This window comes from Diospyros lotus, chromosome 4 (genome assembly GCF_014633365.1).
Source record: "Diospyros lotus cultivar Yz01 chromosome 4, ASM1463336v1, whole genome shotgun sequence".
NCBI classification, from domain to species: domain Eukaryota; kingdom Viridiplantae; phylum Streptophyta; class Magnoliopsida; order Ericales; family Ebenaceae; genus Diospyros; species Diospyros lotus.
The window spans coordinates 18,005,138-18,025,503 of NC_068341.1; the positions used below are offsets into that span (position 1 = coordinate 18,005,138).

The following is a 20,366-nucleotide window of genomic DNA, read 5'->3' on the forward strand; positions in this document are numbered from 1 at the left end:
AAGGGAGGTGTTGGAGCAGCTAAAACAAGAGCTGGCAGCAGCCCAAAACCGGATGAAGCAAAACGCGGATAAGAGGAGAAGTGATCGGGAATTTAAGGTTAGGGAAAGAGTATACTTGAGACTGAGTTATCTACACCTGAAGGCCATCACTCAAAGGAAGGCATCTAAACTTAGCCCTAAGTACTTCGGGCCATTTCTTATCATAGCTCGAATAGGTAAGGTAGCCTACAGGATGCAATTGCTAGAGGGAACTAGGATCCATCCCGTATTTCACGTCTCCTTGCTAAGAAAGTCTACTGGAAATGAGAGAATCAGCTAGGAATTGCCAACTCTGCCGGAGGAGAAGGAAGTCCCGAGGGAACCTGAAGCTATAATGGAAAGGAGGGTAATCCACCATCAAGGGCCCCCCCTCATTCAAGTCAGGGTCAGGTGGCAGGGGAAATCACCCGAGGAGGACACCTGGGAGTATTTACCTATGTTAATGCTGTAGTATCCACGGCCGGCCGGCCTCTTGAGCATTTCTTGAGGATAAGAAATATTTATGGGAGGGGTACTGTCATGAGACCAGAAAAGCTTTGGTGGCGGTTAAAATTTTGGAGCTAAGGATCGGCTATTTACTATATGTAATTCCTAGTATTTTATTTCCTTGCAATTGTTACTTTCTAGCTAGGTAGTTTGTTATAGTTTACTTTCCAACTAGGCAGGTTGTTAGGGAAGAATCTGCCAGGTGTCTAATAGGACAAAAGGGTTGTTATATGAGGAATGATCCGGTGGGGCAGCACACTCGGTTAGGCTATATAAGCCTAACCTTTCACTTGTAACGGTATCAAAGAATCCAATCAAGAAATCTATTATTCTCTCTATCACCTCTCTTTTCTCTCGTCTACCTTCCTTCTTCTTTCTACCACTCTCTTCGGTTGCTACCTTGGCTCCCACTGAACCAAGGAAGCCACCGATTGTCACAGCATCGCCGTGACAGAAGTTCAACCCATTAAGTTTGTGTTGGGTCATTTGAATGGAGTGATTAAAGTTGGTTATCTGCAGGCTTGGGCCCGATGGAATAAAATTGGCTGGGATGATTGGATTAGGGTTTGGGCTATGGTTGGATGAAGCTTCTACAAACTCCAGATTGGTTGGCGATGGAGGTATGTTTGCCATGAGACCAAACTAGGTTCTCATCCAGCGGTGGTTGGCAACAGTGGACGGTTGGCCTGAATGGCTGGGTTGTGATGACAGGCTGGCTGTGGTGGCGTCTAGTAGTGGCGATGGAAGCCTAGATCGATTTCAAAAGCAACAGAAACGGTTGCTTCGGAATCGAGATTCAACGTCGATGGTGGCTAGGCTTGGCTGCACAAGTGACAATGACTGCTCCTTTGGCGACTACTGCTTTGGGATCTGGATCTTGCATCATTAGCGGTCAAGCTCAACTATAGCGGCAACGGTTAGGCTCAACTATAGTAGCAACAATGACGACTGCTGTGATTTTCATCGATGGTGGCTGGGCTCAGATCTGGATCTTGCGTCGTCAGTAGTTGGGCTCAACTATAGTAGCAACAGTGATGGCCACTGTGATTTTCGTCAATGGTGGTTGGGCTTAGCTGTGGTAATGATGGTTGCCTTGGTTTGAGTCGATGGTAGCTTGGGTTGATGCTGGGACTTGACGACAAAGGGGACAAGAACCTGGATGGCGGCTAGGGTTTGTTGCCTAGCTCTGATACCATGGAATTTCTATATTTATTTCAAAGATTGTATTCTCTAATAATTACGACCCATAGGGAAGAGAACAATATATAGGCTAAGGGAAGAGCAAATTAAGAAAGATGCAAAATCTCTAATCTAGGAAACAATTTGAAAAAAGGATCAACTATGAAAAGGAAACAATGCAAAAGGAAATATTCAAAAATCCTTCTTGATTTGAGTTTGATACTATTGATCTTCCAACAGTGTGGATACCCTAGCTCAAAATGGAGTAATTGAGAGGAAAAATCGACATTTGCTAGAAGTTGCTCCCTTCCTCCTATTTACTATGCAGGTACCCAATCCCTATTAGGGAGATGTTGTTCTTGCAGTTGCTTATCTCATCAATAAAATGCCCCCCGTGGACACTTGGTTTTAAAGCCCCTTTAGACCTTCTTCTTGGTTCCTCACCCTACCCCATTCCACCTAAAGTATTTGGCTAACCTGTTTTGTTCGCAACCATTCTCCCTATCTCACAAAATTAGACCCTCACGCCCTATGGTGTGTTTTCGTCGGTTACTCTGCCACCCAGAAGGGCTACAAATGCTACCATCCTCTCACTTACCGATCTTTGTCAGTCTCGATCTTTCCTTTTATGAGACTACTCCTTACTTTGGCTCTCCACCTTTTTCCCTTTCTCGTGATACCTGTGTGAGACAAGTAGCTACGGGGAGATAGAACTAACAAATGTTTTTTTCATTGGAACAAAAACAAACGTTGCAGACAACATTGCAAGTAAATACTCATCTATCATTAGAAGAAGATGCTCGATTGATAGAGGGCAATAGCCAACTATTGGAGGTTGATGCTCGAGTACTAGAAGAAGATACCCTACCACCAGAAGTTGATGCTTGAGTATTAGAAGAAGATACTCGATTATTGCCAAAAGATATTTGACTGATCGAGGAGGTGAGTACTCGAGTACCTACAACAATAGAGTCTGGTAACTTGAGGACTTACTTCCGGAAATGTAAGGCCAATCTCAACGATCTACCTAGCCAAGAGGACATCCCGACTTCAATAGATCTTGATAGCAACACAGGTCCTACTTCTAATCTTGATTTTGACTTACATCTCCCTATAGCCTGTAGGAAAAGAATAAGAAAATGCGCACAACATCCTATATCCAATCACATTGCCTATGATTTTTTGTCCACCCCATGCAAAACCTTCCTATCTCGTATAGATTCTACAGTGGTTCCATCTAGCTGGAGACAAGCAATTGAAGATCCACAATGGAAACAAGCAATGCTTAAAGAGATGACTGCTCTCGAAAAAAAACCAAACTTGGGAGTTGACCACTCTACCAAAAGGAGAGAAGATTGTTCCTTGTAAGTGGGTTTTTGCTATTAAATATAATGTAGATGGATAGGTAGAAAGATTAAAGGCAAGACTGGTTGCAAAGGGATTTACCCAAACTTATGGCATTGATTATGAGGAGACATTTGCCCCCAGTGGAAAAGATGAACACTATCCGGATACTTTCCGGATAGTGTGCAACTGGAAGTGCCTTGGACTGGGAGTTGCATTAGCTAGATGTTAAGAATACTTTCCTAAATGGAGACTTGGAAGAAGAAGTCTACATAGAGATACCTCTAGGATTTGCCAACACTTCAACCATAGGAAAGGTATGTAAACTAAGAAGGCCTTACATGGTCTCAAACAGTCTCCAAAGGTTTGGTTCCAGAGATTCAACAAGGTTGTTACAACATTTGGTTTCCATCACAGCAATGCAGATCACACCATGTTCCTCAAAAACAAAGGAGGTAAGGTGACTGTCCTTATTGTTTGTGGATGACATAGTTGTAACTAGAAATGATCCAGATGAAGTTGAAAGGCTGAAAGCATATCTAAGAATTGAATTTGAGATTAAGGACCTTGGAAAATTAAAATACTTTCTTGGTATAGAGGTTGCAAGATCAGATAAAGGAATCTTCATATCCCAAAGGAAATATGTCTTAGATCTGCTAAAGGAAACATAGATGTTGGGATGCAAACCTACTAACACTCCAGTTGAGGTAAATCATAGACTAAAAATTGGAGAAGGAGATGAAGTGAATCAAGGTAGATATCGGAGATTAGTGGGAAAACTTATCTATCTCACACTAGACCAGACATCTATGCCATCGGAGTTCTAAGCCAATTTATGCATAAACCTAAGGATATTCACATGGAAGCAGTCTATGGGATCCTAAGGTACCTGAAAATCGCATTGGGAAAAGGTATATTGTTCTTAAATAAAGGGCATTTTAACATTGAAAGTTTTATTGATGCTGATTGGGCAGGATCCCTTGATAATAGATGGTCTACATTAGGATATTACACCTTCGTTGGAGCAAATTTAGTCACATGGGGATATAAGAAACAAAATGTAGTAGTCAGATCAAGTGCAAAAGTTGATTACAGAGACATAGCCCTAGGAGTGTGCGAACTCCTATGGATAAGGAAAGTACTGGAAGAACTTGGACTGACCAATGACAAGCCTATCATGTTGTACAGTAACAACAAAGCAACAATAAGTGTTGCCTACAATCCTGTTTAGCATGATAAGACCAAACATATTGAGATAGATAAGACATTTCATCATCAAGGAGACTCACTGCAGGGCAGCTATATTTCTCTTTTGTTCAATCCAAGAATTAGCTTGTGGATGTCTTTACTAAAGCCCTAACTAGCACAACTGTCCATGGGATTATTGCCAAGATAGGCATGGAAGATATCCACAAGCCATCTTGAGGGGGAGTCTTGGATAATCAAGTACTATGCAATCCTACAAATCTTCCTAAATCCAGAAAGTTTCCATATCTTGCAGGATCTGATCATATCCTCAATCCACAATCATATCCTCATTTTTGGAAAGATCCTATTGTATCTTGTAAATATTCTTGTTTACTTTTGGCATATTCTTAAATGTATAGATTTCCCAGCCCTATAAGAGAAGGGTCTAGTCGTGTAATCCTTGAGTAATAATATTTTTTATCTTCCATTTACATTGTTCGTAACAAATCCTACATGTGGTTTTATTTTCATTGAAGTTGTTTTAAGTTCCAAAGCAATTTTATCTATAAGCTTTTTGACATGGAAGATAATGAGAAGAAGCAATGAAATCAAAGCTATTCTAGCTATCTAGGTTGTACAAAAATAGATATGGGAAACATTTCCAATACAAAACGAAAATGGGGAAATGGCATTTTTCCAAAAAAATAGGAAACGAAAACACAGGGTAAAGTGTAAATTAAAAAAATATAGAGGTTTTTTTGTAAATATATTTTTTAATATAAAAAATTATTAAAAATAATTCAAACATAATACAAATAAACATAAATAATAGACATAAGTTCCATAATAATTAATAGTTAATATTTTTTTCTATAAAAGAATGGGAAACACCAGTTAATGATATTATTGCTATAATTAATTTGAAAGTAAACCAAGAGCGGACACATGCTAGTGTTAGCGTTATGACAATAAGCAAACTGAATTTAATAATTAAAAATAAAATAAGTAAAGGATATTATTTAACATATATACTTACACATACATATATATCATCATATTTCTCATACATACATATCATATATTATATCATATACATACATAAGTGGGTCTCTCTCCCCAAGAAACCATCTCTCCTCTCTCTCCCCTTCCCTTGGCCACCCTGCCTGTTCCTCATGAAGATAATATTCTTCTCCAGCAATCGTTTCTCGCTGCCTTCCTCTTGTTGCCACCTCGCCTCTCGCTGCTAACTACTGCTGCATCCTACCTCTTCGCCGCCTCTCGCCGCAGCTGCACACCCATCTCTCTATTGCTATCGCCAACCCTTTCATTGTCTCACCTTTCATCGCTGATCTTCGCTGCATCCTCCCTCTCCGCTACACACCCCTTCCTCTATTGCTATATCCTCCCTCTCCGCTGCCTCTCATCACCAGAAACACATTTTTGGCCATCTTATGTAATTTGCAAAACAGCCCCGGAACTTTTGCAAATTACATAAATGGCCCGAAAAACATTTCGAGTCGTTTTTTCCGTTTCTGAAACGGGAAACGATTCGGAAACGCTGAAACGACGTCTCCGAGCCATTTTCGTGCTTCAAAGCTAGTTATTATGAACTTGTTTATTGTTGTTTTCTATTCCTAAAAGACACCAGCACATTGGTTGATTCATATGTTTCTTAATTGGATTATTAGCCACAGTCCTGTTAGGCATGATCCATACTAAGTGATGGCTAGGATCAAAAGCATAAATCAATCTCATAAATCCGTAGAAAACAAGGACACGGGAAATATAATGTGCTCATGTCCGCAATCCCACCATAAGGGGATACTCCGTTAATTAGTAGTTTTGCATGGACAAACTTCAAAACCCTCTCACACTCAGCTCTTGCACTGGGAAGACATCCAATACCAACTACTCCAAATAATTGGTTACACCCTTTGGGGATTGTTTCTCTGAACTTGTGGGCACACACTCAAGACACAAAACCATAGTAACCTGACTACATCACCCCACAGATTACTAGTAACCTGACTACATCACCCCACAGATTACTAGTTTGTTCCCTCAACTACTGAACTAGGGGTGCAAGCGACAACTCTAATTGGATTAAGTCTCTAATGCCTACATCCCTATCCCCTATTCACAATTAGATTGGGTTTTATCTGAGGGACTCTATCTGAATCAGATATGAATTTGAGGAGTCATCTAACATCAATGTTGGTTGTTCTTGTGGGTATAATTGAGGAATAGACATAGGTTGCTTGGCTTCTAATGATTTCTTCTTGCTGTTGTTCTTCTCCCCCCCCTCTCTTTCGTTCACCCCTATGGGAAAAGAGTATTTCAGTTTAACATCACACCTGCATTGTTTATTTAATGAACTATCAATTTAGATCTGTGTTAATGTTTTGATAAATTTTATTATACGAAATTTCATTGCAGGTGGATGGTGGCAACCTTGATTGATTTCTATATAAATGTTGTAGCTTTAGGGGTAAGAAACACATACTTCTTATTGCCAAGTGGATAAAGATCCTGTTTATGCTTCTTCTTGTTCACCTAAAGCTATCTTCAGCTAATGTAATGATTTCTCTGGAAATTTGGAAGGATTTACTTTTGTGTAATAATTTAAGCTCTGTTGAAATTTTATAATTTCCAATAGATTTTCAACTTCCAGATGGGTTATCTTAGACAAATTTTCAAAAGTTATGAAGGCTCAAATTTCTTTTACTGGCAGAAAAATGTAGTTTGATTCAACCAAATTGAAACATTTGCATTGTATTGCATATTTGTACGTATTTTTTCTGCTAATGTGCTTAAATTCCAATTTTTTGGCACATATTAGGGAGTTACAGTAAGAAGACAACATGCAGGCAGTTTCTAGTCTTCTATACAAATATTCATTGTGATATATGGTCTCCCATCTGTTTGTGATTGCATCAGGCTTGGGTTTCCTACAAGGAGTCTAGCTGGTTCAGCTCATCACTTTGGATAGTTCTGCTCATATGTTTTGGAAGGTATACTTCTTTCTGTTCTATTCTTGTATTTCCCCCTGAACTTCATTGGTAGGATCTGAGAGGCTGAGGAAATTCATTCACACATTGCACTAAGGTAGGGTGGTGAAATATCAAGGTTTCGAGTTTTTCTTGCTGAAAGGAGTGGACCTTCATTCTCTTGCCCCATCTTTTCTTGCATATTGTTGAATCAAGATTTAGTGCCTTTAGCATGAGTTTTTCTTGTTGATATAGGCTTATCACGTAGCCCGAGGAGTTAGTTAACCCATTTTAATAAAGCCTTCAATAGCCCAGTTTTACAGTCAGGTTAATTCCTGTTGACACCATCAGATGTTAGTAGTGATAACAGCACAATGGGAGGCTGAGTGATGGAGGGATGTAGAATGATGATGATAAGACCGTTGAATCTAGGTTATAATGATAGGGTGTTGACTTGGTGGTCTTCAAGCAATGCATTTGGCGCTGCTTGATTATTTCTGAAGGTGCAACAATCCATGATCTCTGGAGGCTGGTGAAGGCTAGAGATGGAGCTAGCACCAATTGATTTGTTTCTTCGGTTATGCTTCCAAATATAATTAAATAAAACAAAGAATAAGAAAATGCTTAGGTTAAGCACATTTAGAAGGCATACTCGGTCTAATCTGTCTGATATGCAGCCCTGGTTTCTATAACTTTGCTGTAACTAAAAAGTTAAAGAAAGGATGAAATTAATGCTCTACCAAAAATCTTTTCTAGAATTCCCAGAAGTATAACATGGGAATAAACCCTGTACCAATTGCCAATCCTAATAGACACTTATACAAGAACTTTTGATAAACAGTTTTATGGAAGAAAAGGATGGGTAATACTTAGAAATTAGACCAGAAAATGTCTTAATTTCATACTAATGAATGTGTACAACATCCTCTTTTAAGGAGAGGATTATTAGCAAAGAAGGAAGGAAATAAATGACAGCATCCTACTATAATTAACTTTCCATATTTACATATTATTTACATAAAACACTGATCCTAGAATATTCTAGGATCAAGATTAGATCAGCATAATTCCAGCACTCCCCCTCAAGCTAGTTTGTAGATGTCTTCCATAGCCAGCTTGCCAATAAGTTTATCAAACTGCTTCTTGTGTAGACCCTTAGTTAGAACATCAGCAATTTGTTCGGTGGTTGGAAGATATGGCATGCATATTATTCCAGCATCGATCTTCTTCTTGATGAAATGTTTGTCTACTTCTATATGTTTTGTACGGTCATGCAATACTGGATTATGAGTTATAGAGATGGCAGCCTTGTTGTCACAACAGACTCTTATAGGCATTGAATGAGAAAACTTCAGCTCTTCAAGTATTCGTTTGATCCACATTCCCTCACAAATTCCATGGGCAACAGCTCTAAACTCTGCTTCTGCACTACTTCTAGCCACCACATTTTGTTTTTTGCTTCGCCAAGTGACTAGGTTTCCCCCAACAAAAGAACAGTAGCCCGAAGTAGATCTCCTATCGTCAATACTTCCTGCCCAATCTGCATCAGTGTAGATCTCAACTTGCAGGTGGCTATGTTTCTTGAACATTAATCCTTTGCCAGGTGTCCCTTTAAGATATCTTAGGATTCTGTAGACTACCTCAAAATGCTCTGGCCCTGGTGAGTGCACAAATTGGCTTGCCATACTAACTGCAAAAGCAATATCGGGACGCGTATGAGACAAGTAGATTAACCTGCCCACAAGTCTCTGATATTGTTCCCTGTTCTTCACTTCTTCAGCTTTGGCAGCCTGTAATTTCACATTAGGCTCAATGGGAGTCTCTGACACCCTGCAACCGAGTAAACTTGTTTCTCCAAGAAGATCAAGTACATATTTTCTTTGATTGACGAAAATACCTTCTTTGGATCTTGCAAACTCCATTCCTAGACAGTATTTTAGAATGCCCAAGTCCTTAATTTGGAACTCCTTTGCAAGTTTCTTCTTGAGGGCTGCTAACTCTGTCTCATCATCACCAGTTAAAATAATGTCGTCAACATAAACAATCAAAATTGCAACTTTACCATCTTTTGAGTGTTTATAAAATATAGTGTGATCTGCCTGACTTTGAAGGAAGCCATAACTGGTAACTGCCTTTCCAAAGCGTTCAAACCATGCTCTTGGTGACTGTTTGAGACCGTATAGAGATTTCTTCAGTTTACATACTTTGTCACTCCCAAATTTCTTTTCGAATCCTGGAGGCAAACTCATGAAAACCTCATCTTCAAGATCACCATTAAGAAACGCATTTTTGACATCAAGCTGGTGTAGGGGCCAATCTGAATTTACGGCAAGAGACAATAGGACTCTGATAGAATTTATTTTAGCAACAGGAGCAAAGGTCTCCTGATAATCAATCCCATAAGTCTGGGTGAAACCTTTAGCCACCAATCTGGCTTTGTACCTATCAACATTCCCATCAGCCTTACACTTTATTATAAACACCCATTTACACCCTACTATTTTCTTACCTTTGGGCAGGTAAACTATCTCCCAAGTGCCACTTTGTCTTAGAGCATTCATCTCTTCTATGACTGCTAATTTCCAATTCGAATCATTCAAAGCTTCCTGTATATTCCTTGGAACAAACAAGTGTGAAATCCTAGATGTGAAAGCTTTATGAGTTTTTGATAGTCTGTGGTAAGAGATATATTTAGCAATAGGATGTTTAGTGCAATTTCTGACACCTTTCCTAATTGCTATAGGAATATCAAGATCAAGAATAGTAGGAGAATAATTGATAATAGTTGAAGAATCAATTGGGGAACTATTGGGTACAATTGAAGGGAGAATAATTGATAATAGTTGAAGAATCAATTGGGGAACTATTGGGTACAATTGAAGGGAGTAAATTAGACGTTGAAATGGGATTTCTTACAGTGCCATTGCTCGGGTTTTCAGACTGGCTTTGTGTAGAGTTGACATTCAGGTCTTTGTTTCTTTGATGAGATCTCTGTCTAGTATAAACTTGAAGCTCAGAATTTAGATCGTGATAATCGGTTTGTAGTACTTCTCCCCCTGCATGAGAAACTCCTTTACTTGGCACCAAAGAACCAGAATCTCCTAAGTGACCATTATAAAAACATGTGGTTCTAGAGTGGGACATATTGCATTTGGAAGTGGGACAGAAACATCCCAAAAATTTTCTCCAACTTCATGTGTCTCCCCTTGAAGAGAATTTTGGATAAAATATGGTTGTTTTTCAAAAAACGAAACATCCATACTGATATGGATTTTGTTTGTGAGAGGATCATAACACTTATAACCTTTTTTATGTGAGGCATAACCCCAAAAAACACATTTGACAGCCCTAGGATCAAGTTTGGAACAAAATTGATTCGGGATATGAACATACACAGTACACCCAAAAACTTTGATAGGAAGATCCGAATGTAATCATGTGTTGGGAAAAACTTCTTTCAGGCACTCAAGAGGTGTTTTGTACTTTAACACTTTAGTGGGTATGCGATTTATCAAATAGGATGCCGTCAAAACAGTTTCACCCCATAAATATTTTGGAATATGCATAGAAAACATTATGGCACGTGCGACTTCGAGTAAATGCCTATTTTTACGTTCAGCAATACCATTATGTTGAGGAGTATTCCGACAAGTAGATGTATGGTGAATACCTTTTTCTTTCAAAAAAACCCCCAAGTGCTCATTAAAATTCTCAGTGCCATTATCAGAGTGTAAAATACCAATTTTGGTTTGAAATTGAGTTTCTACCATAGTGTAAAATTTTTTGAATAAGTATTCTACTTCAGATTTTTTGTGTATCAAATAAATCCAACACAAACGTGTATGATCATCAATAAAGGTAACATACCACCATTTGCCAAAGAAAGTAGAAATTTTAGATGGTCCCCAAACATCACTATGAATTATATAAAAAGCTTTGGATGTTTGGTACGGTTTTGGTATATATGTAGAACGATGATTTTTTGCCAAGATGCAACTGTCACATTGAAAAAGTGAATAATCCATTCCTTTAAACAATTCAGGAAATAAACGTTTCAAATAGGCAAAACTAGGATGGCTTAGTCTAAGATACCATAGCATTATTGTGTCTGGAACAAGAATTGAACTAGTACTACTAAAGCCCTGAGCTTTTTTATTACCGACAGAGATATCATCAAAGTAGTAAAGACCTTCAATCATCCTAACACGCCCAATTGTCGTCCCCAAACTCTGGTCCTGAAATTCACTATGAGAGTTAAAGAAAATAGCACGACAGTTAGAATCTTTGCACAGTTTACTAACCGACAAAAGATTGCAGGCTAAGTTAGGAACATGAAGGACAGAAGTGAGATTAATATTCTCAGTCAATTTAATAAGTCCTTTGCCTGCAATAGGTGAAAAACTACCATCGGTGATTCTGATTTTTTCATTTCTGGAGCAAGGAGTATAGGTATTAAAGAAATGAGAAGAACTAGTCATATGATCGGAGGCTCCGGAATCTATAACCCATGGAGAAAAATGAAGACAAGAAAGGGCGTTAGGTTTTCTACCTGTGTGTGCCAAGGAAACACTAGGAATACTAGATGAGGAATTGGATTTTAACAGCTGCAAAAGTTGATCAATTTGCTCTTTGTTGAAGGGACCGGTATCAACCCCATTGGTAGTAGAGACCCCATGGTGGCTCTTGTCTCCTTGCTTACTGCTTTTCCAATTGGCAGGTTTGCCATGAATTTTCCAACAAGTCTCGCGAGTATGGCGTGGCTTGTTGCAATGGTCACACCCGACCCGAGGTCGCTCATCATTTTTACGTTGGTAATTTGCAGCCTTGTAGGCAGTAGCATTAGCAATTAAAGCAGAATTTTCAAGTGTCTCACCAGTGGTCTTTTTTCCTAGCATGACACTCCGTCGGCTTTCTTCTCTTCTAACTTCGGCAAATACATCACCAATAGAAGGAAGGGGAGACCGGCCAATGATCCGTCCTCGCACTTCATCGAACTCGATATTAAGACCAGCAAGGAACTTGTAAATACGATTGTCTTCAACGAGTTTCTTGTGGTGGTTGCAATCATCTATAGATTTCCACTCATATGTGTTGAAGAGATCAAGATCTTGTCACAATTGCTTCAAAGAATGGAAGTACTTAGTTACTGAATCATCTCCTTGACGGACCTCTCCCAATTTCAGAGTCAATTCAAAAACCTGTGATTGGTTTCCTAGGTCAGAGTACATCTGATTTACATTATCCCACAATTCCTTTGCAGTAGGATAGCACATATAATTGGAGCTGATATCTTCATCCATGGAGTTGACCAACCATGTCATTACCATGGAGTTTTCAGCATCCCAAATGGAATGGGATGGGTCATCTGCTGCAGGTTCCTTCTTGTCTCCGGTAAGATAGCCAATTTTCCCTTGCCCACGAATATACATTTGAACTGATTGAGACTAGCGAAGAAAATTATCACCATTTAAGCGGATAGTGGTGATTTGGACAGAATGGGTTGGCTGGGTTGCTGGTAGTTTGGTTGGGACAATAGCGGTAGAGGGTGCAGTGGTGCCCAAAGTGACTTCAGACATGGCTTAGGAAGAAGAAACTGGTTGACAAAAAACAATCAGAAAAATGGCTGCAGTGATGGCGAACAGCAACTGATGGCGAACAGCAATCACGGCACAAAGACCGCGAGCAATTTGGTGTCTGGGAATGCGGTCGGCAGTGTTTGGGGATGGCGCCAGTGGATCTGAGATCGGAAATGCAATCCGATACAGCAGCAAGCAGGTCTGCGGCGCCTTTGTTGATGACGACTGTTGTTCCAGCAGCTGTCTCCGAGGGCTGTTTGTCTTCCTTAGTCAGCGACAATATCTGTCTTCCAACTTCTGCAGAGGGATGACAGCCGATTGAGAGGCAGAGGTGGCCAACAGATCTTGGGTCGACAATGGCCAACAGATCTTGGGTCCACGGCTGGGATTGATGGGCAGTCTAGGATTTCACAGTGAACAGCTGTGATTCAATCCCTAAATTACTGCTCTGATACCAACTTAGAAATTAGACCATAAACTGTCTTAATTTCATACTAATGAATGTGTACAACATCCTCTTTTAAGGAGAGGATTATTAGCAAAGAAGGAAGGAAATAAATGACAGCATCCTACTATAATTAACTTTCTATATTTACATATTATTTACATAAAACACTGATCCTAGAATATTCTAGGATCAAGATTAGATCAGCATAATTCCAGCAATAATTCCAGCAGTAATCATATAATCAAAGTTAACACAAAACCATCTGCACCTGCCACTCTATGTTGATATCACTAATCTGCCTTTAAATTTTGCTCCTCTTATTGGTAGAAATGATTAGAGGGTGATCCTTTGTAGCAATTGTAATGTTGCTCATTTCTCATTAGAAGGTCACGGATTTAAGTTGTGGAAACATCCTCTTTTTAGAAAAGCAAGGGGCGAAGTCTTCTTTCAAATACGGCTCTTCTTCAAACCTGGCAAAGCAAGGAGCCCTGTGCACTGTAGACACCAATTTTTATTGTCAGAAATGACTAGTTCTAGTGCATATATTGACTCCATTCTGAATATAACCATAGGACACATTTGCACCAGTTTGTCTGGGTATACAAGTACTTCTTGGATCTTGAGAGAAATGATAGAATCTGGTTACTTATTTTGTTGTTCTTTACTGCTGACATAAGAATCATTGACTTTTGATGGTTTCAATTTTAAATTCCAATAATATTACATAAAAGTATATATGTCAGTATTCATTTGGCTTAGCTTCCCAATGATTGAAAAATCCCAAGAGCTGGTCATTTTCATGTAATTTTTGAAAGTATTTTCTGCTTATATATTCATGTCAGTAAGAATGCTCAACCAAAATTAACAGCACATATTTCTCGTTATTGAGAGGTTTGCATGTTCCTGTGCCTTTCCACCTAATTTAATCTTACTGCTACTTTTTCAGCAAATAGACTGCCCCTCCAATGTTGAGGCCAATATGGTTGCCCCCTTCTTTTGCCCAGTTTTTCTTTTAGATAGCACCATTTGAAATATCAATGTTCAAATTGTGTAATGGTAATTCCATTGGATGGTAATAAATGGAAGTTAATTTTCATTATTAATTTTCATCCTTTCTGTTATTTCATGTTCTTCTTTGTGAAACAAGTTTTAAGCAACTTTTTCAAGCTGTTGATCATGTGATTTTAATTTGTCTGCCTTGATATACTGGTCAAAATATCTTAGTTCTCTTTCTAGTTTGAGTTTTGATACTAAATAATGTTCTGCGGATTCTTGCCTAGTTCTAAAAAATTTGTCCACATCTTTGTATTTTGATTATATTTCCTTATTTCATTTTTCTGCTGGTCAAAATATCTTAGTTCTCTTTCTAGTTTGAGTTTTGATACTAAATAATGTTCTGCAGACTCTTGCCTAGTTCTAAAAAATTTGTCCTCATCTTTGTATTTTGATTTTATTTTTTTATTTCATTTTTCTGATATTTAATGCTATACAGTGAACACAAAGGTTGTCTTATTACATACTCCTGTACTCTCTTTTTACCTGTTGTCTATGGAAATATATATACTGATTCATGTCAGACAAATTATGTTAATTCTCTTTTGTTTTTTGTTCTTTCACAGCATCACAACATGTTGCTACATTGTTTTTCAATTCCTTAAGTTGTCAGCTGAAGAATCTGTGCAAGATCCTATTTACTATGTTTTAATGCGGCACTCTAACAAGTAAGTTAAAAAATAGTACTTTATTTTAGCATTTCGTTTTTTTTTTTTTCTTTTTGTTGCTGAATTAGCAATATGGTGTTTGATTAAGCAAAAACACTTTGTTGTGGATATATGACGGTTAATTCATACTCTGTAGCTTCTTCTTTGTTAATGGACTGATGAACTCATCAGTTAATTTTTTTCTTCTGCTTTCTTTCCATTGTCTATGTATTTGAAGTGAGCTTGTTTTATTTTCTGTATGAAAGATCTTATATTTTAATTATGTGTGTTGATTGGAGGAAATAAGAGGAAGAGGACATTATTTTGTGTGCAATGTTAACATGTTCATGAGGTCTGACTGGTAGATGTAGGCTTTGTGTTGTAGCCAGAGCCTATCAGACTAGGAACATATTATATTTGTAATAGAATATCCAAATATCATAGAAACTGCAATTTTCTGATAGACAGCTAAGACAAACAAAATATATAAGAAACCTTAATCCCACTAAATGGGTTAGGCTACAAGTATTAGAGCTTGCTAGTCATTTCTGTTACTGCCTTACCTTCTGTACGGTCCTTATAACTACTATCATATCTAAGATTCTCTCACCAAGTTTTTCTTGGTTGTCTCCTATCTATTTTACTGAATACTTGTTCCATTCCATCCATTTTCCTCACAAGAGTCTCTATTGATCTTCTTCTCATATGACCAAGCCATCTTTTTTGTGTCTCACACATCTTATCTTCAATAGAAACCACTCCAACCTTATCATAAATAATCACATTTTTTTTTTTTTGGGTATGGATTCTATCTTAATATCTTCATTTGAGTTGCATTCATATTTTGGACTCCTTGGTGCTTTAGTGGCCAACATTCTCTGTTACTCAACAAAGTTGGCCTTATTGTTTTATAAAACTTACTTTTTTTATTTTAACAGAATCCTACTCACATAATTTCCATTTTAACCATTTTGTCTTAATTATATGGGTCACATCCTCATCTCCCCCTTCTTTTTACAATGGATCCAAGATATTTGAATTAATATTTTCTTGACATGACTTGTTCTTCAAGTTTTACCATAACATCACTCACACTTAAATTTTTACTGAACTTCCATTCCATACATTCGATTTTCAATCTTTTTAGCTAAAAAATTCTAGGTTCTAAAGTGTTTCTCCATATCTCAAGCTTAATATTCATGCCTTTTTTTTTCCTCTCATCCACCAACACAATCTCATATGCAAATAGCATACAACACCAAGGCACCTGTACTTGGATATGTTCAATGAGTTCATCCATTACTAGGCTGAAGAGGTAAGGGCTTAATCTAGATCCTTGATGTAATTCAATTGTAGTTGGAAAAGCCTGAGTATCTCCTCCAAAAGTTCTAGCACGTGTTCCTTCTTCACGATGCATGTCGTAGTAACTTGTATATAAGCAATTCAAACTCCATTCTTCTCTAAAACCCTTTCTCAGACTTCTCTAGGAACTTTATCATGAGTTTTTTTTTTTAATCTATAAACACCATATGTAAATCCTTCTGTTTATCTCTATTCCTTTCCATTAGGTGCCTTAGTAAGTATATACCTTCAATTGTTGACCTACTAAGCATGAAACCAAATTGGGCCAGTATTATTTAGAAGATTGATGGATGATTGCTAGATTGTTAACTATTGCCGGTCTTTTTGAGCCACCCTTCCCCCTGCAAGCCTTATGTTGCTGGTCCTTTTTTTTTTTTTTTTTTCAATTGTGCCTCATTTTTTAGCACTTTTCTAATATAAGCTGATTTGCTTATTCGTTGGTTAATTTTGTTGTATAGGGATGGAACTGAAAACAAGAGGCAATTTTCTGTTGTGACCACAAAAATATTCTTTAGTATCTTGGGTTTTTTGATGTTGAGCACCTTGATTTACACTCTCTTGACAGATGGCTCTCCATTTCGCAAAGATCTCTTGACACCGTAAGTTTTTTTCCTCTCAAGTTTGGATCTAGTTTAGTGGATTATTATATTAAAGGAGGAACATAAAATTAATTTTTTTTTCGTCTGCCATTTTTATAAAAACTTTCAACGTGTAATGATTATTTGGTGCATGCTATTTGTGGGATATTTGCTTATCTACATTTTGAACTTCTTCATTTGGGTTTTTCCAGGTGGATGACAGCAACACTAATTGATTTCTACATCAACCTTGTGCCCCTGTCGGTATATTTCGACTCTCAAGCACTTCATCTTTGGTTTCTATTGGTACTTGATTATTAACCTGTTTTGCTTCTTCTAATCTGCATGGGGATCAAGGTGAGCGTTTGGAAATAACTGTGCATGTTGTGCAATCAAGCAATATAATAGTTCTTTGTGTGGGTGTGTGTGTATATTTCTATTTGCTCTTAGCTGTCCAAGGATATGTGGATATTTAGTCTGATAGGACTTCCTATCCAGGTTCTTGGTAGTACTTTGAGGAAGCAAGCGCAGCAGTAGATTTCTTGGTAGATTGCTCTAGAAAGAGTTGCATTTGATGACTGGTTCTTAGGGTTTTAGTATTGCTCATAATGATTTATATCTTGAAGCATTTAGTATTTGTTGAAGATGGTGTGTAACTTCCAAACATGCAAAGAGGATTTTCTTTTCTTGTCAAATGTTTGAAAGCATGATTCAGAAGAGCCACCATATATTCCAGGATCCAGAATGTTTGGATTTTAAAAAAAAAAAATTAACTTTGTACTTTTTTTATTTAGGCATTTGGCATTAGCATCGGATGCTAGTTTTTTTACCAAACTAGTATCAGATGTCATCTGAGTTGGGCCAAGGGAGACCCACTGGTTGAACTGGCTGGTCTAGGCTAGAGGAAGACAAACTTGAATCAGCAGGCCTCCCTCAGGCATACAACACTTAGAAGATTTTGCTAAGTTTTGGTAAATACAAGACCAGCTGGTGTTGTACTTGCCCAATATCTGAATTTTTCCCTCAGTCTTTGTGTTTTTCTATTGACAATGAAAACCAAAGGTAATTCTCTATACAGGGCATACCTTCCCCCCCCCCCCCCCCCAAGCACACACACACATGCACACCCCTTTTTTCTGGAGTTTCTGATGGCAATAGACAACAGTACTAGGCAAACTTGAAACTTTTTCATAGGAGATAATATGCAGAGGCATCTTTTGGTATTGATTGTGACCTAATTCTGTTAATGGACTAAGTATTTGTGCTTGAACAGTTTTTCAAGTCTCCAGGTTTGCTGTCATAGAGGTAGGAGATGAATTAGTGGTGGGTTTGAATTTTATTCTCTTGGCATGAAGTTTAGTTTGGAATGGAGAAGAGGAAGACGATGATGCAGAGGAGGAAGAGGAGAGGACTTGAAAGAGAGGAACATAAGCAAGCCATGTTCAGTGACACCAGAACGATGATTGGATTGATTGCTTCAGAAAACAACGGTGTTGCAGTAAATATTTAGGACCTAAATATTTAGCAGTTCAACTGCTAGGTGTTTACAAAGACCAGCCATTCGGACTGGAAGGCATGAGGTGGGTCTTCCTCAGGCCTAGACCCACCAGTCCAACTGCCTGGTCTTCCTTAGGCCAGGTTCAGCTAGCACCCAATGCTGGTTTGTAAAAAAAAAAAAAAAACTAGCATCCATTTGTAACATCAAAAATACAAAAAATAATTATGTGAATTTAAAAAATAAATCAAACGTTTGGCTGTTTCATAGATTTTGGTGTAATTGAAGTGAATGAAAAGGGAACTGAATAATAGGTTTACTCGAGTAGGGCAACTGAATAATTGAATGACAGAACTCGAGTAAAAAGATAACTATAAGAGAATGAGTCTGCTTCAATACATCACTAGTGTGTACATCAGTTTATATAAATATTTTCTAAACCTAAATTAGGAATCTACATTAATGACAAATCTATACAATAGTGGGAAATAACAGAAATAGGAAACTACTAATTTACAGTCATACATATTCTACTTCCTATTAGGCTAAGCTATATTTAGAAACACAGAAAGAGACAGATGGAGATTTGTACAGCTGTATCATTCCTGATTTTCCACACTCCCCCTCAAGTTGGTCTAAAGATATCTTCCATGGCCAGCTTGCTTATCAGGTTGTCAAATTGTCTTCTATGTAGCCCCTTTGTAAGTATATCCGCTATTTGATCATAGGTTGGAATGTATGGCATACAAATCAGCTTATTGCCAAGCTCTTCTTTTATAAAATGTTTGTCTACTTCCACATGTTTGATTCTGTCATGAAGAACTTGGTTGTGGGCAATAGAAATTGCAACTTTGTTGTCACAATATATTTTCATAGGAGTGGATTAAGATGTTTTCAACTCTTCCAGCAGTCTTTTGATCCACATCCCCTCACGTATCCCGTTAGCCACTACCCTAAACTCAACTTATGCACTATTTTGTGCCATCACGTTTTGTTTTTTACTTCATTATATAACAAAATTTCCTCCAACAAAAGCACAATAACCTAAGGTAGATCTTCTATTAATAACACTGCTAGCCCAATCAGTATCCGTATAGACCTCAATCTGTAGATGTCCATGTTTTTTAAATATTAACCCTCTTCTAGGGGTCCCTTTTAAGTACCTCAAGATCCTGTACTCAGCGCCAAAGTGTTAGGGACTTGGTGAATGCATAAATTGACTCACTTTGCTAACAATAAAGGCAATATCGGGTTGAGTATGAGATAAATAGATCAGTCTTCCAACTAGACACTGATATTTTTCCTTGTTGACCACCTTTTTAGCTTGGGCTGGTTGTAACTTTAGGTTTGCTTCAATTGGAGTTTCCACTGCTTTGCAGTAGGGCTATGCATAATTTCAGTAGTCGGTTAGCGGTTCAATTATGTTTTGTAGAAAGTTTGGTTAGTTTTTGTCGGTTCGATTATCGTTGTCAATTTAACCGAACCAACCAAAATTACAAAACGATGTCGTTTTGGGTCACTATAAAAGAAAAACAACAGACAAAATCACAGAATGGTGGAAGACCGAGTTGATTTTCGTCTTGATCCTTCTGTTCTGCCTTCTTTGGCCCTTTGCTCTCGTCCCTTTCCCTTCCCTAGCTCCCACCGGCCGACCCTCTCCCCACCATCGTCATGGACCCCTCATTTCTAGTCTCTCCATTTCAAGACATGAAACGCGAACATGGTCGTAGAAGCATCCAAGAAGTTGTTCTACCAAATAGGGAAGTTTGACAACAAGAACAGGAGGAACTTGAGAGTGACGACCAAGGAAGAAGATAAAGACAAAGAGAGAGCAAGAACAAGAACCACCACAACAAAAGACGGTTCAGATTGAAACCAACGAGAGTCGTGGCAGTGGAGAAAGCGTCGCCGGGGAGCATATGGGCTTGGGCCCCTTCGGTAAGTTTTTCGGCAACTTCTTATGGGTTTGTATTCAACATTAAAA

At 38.2% G+C, this 20,366-nt stretch overlaps 1 protein-coding gene across 3 annotated transcripts in view; it reads left to right on the forward strand.

Moving 5' to 3' along the window:
- LOC127799331 (uncharacterized) overlaps window positions 1-20,366 on the forward strand; it is a 74,345-nt gene that overhangs the window by 16,637 nt on the left and 37,342 nt on the right. For all 3 annotated transcript variants that reach the window (XM_052333269.1, XM_052333271.1, XM_052333270.1), the window contains exons 2-6: window positions 6,673-6,724; window positions 7,174-7,247; window positions 14,867-14,968; window positions 16,768-16,908; window positions 17,100-17,151. In XM_052333269.1, the coding sequence (XP_052189229.1) occupies window positions 6,673-6,724; window positions 7,174-7,247; window positions 14,867-14,968; window positions 16,768-16,908; window positions 17,100-17,151 (421 nt within the window). The remainder of the gene's footprint in view (window positions 1-6,672; window positions 6,725-7,173; window positions 7,248-14,866; window positions 14,969-16,767; window positions 16,909-17,099; window positions 17,152-20,366) is intronic.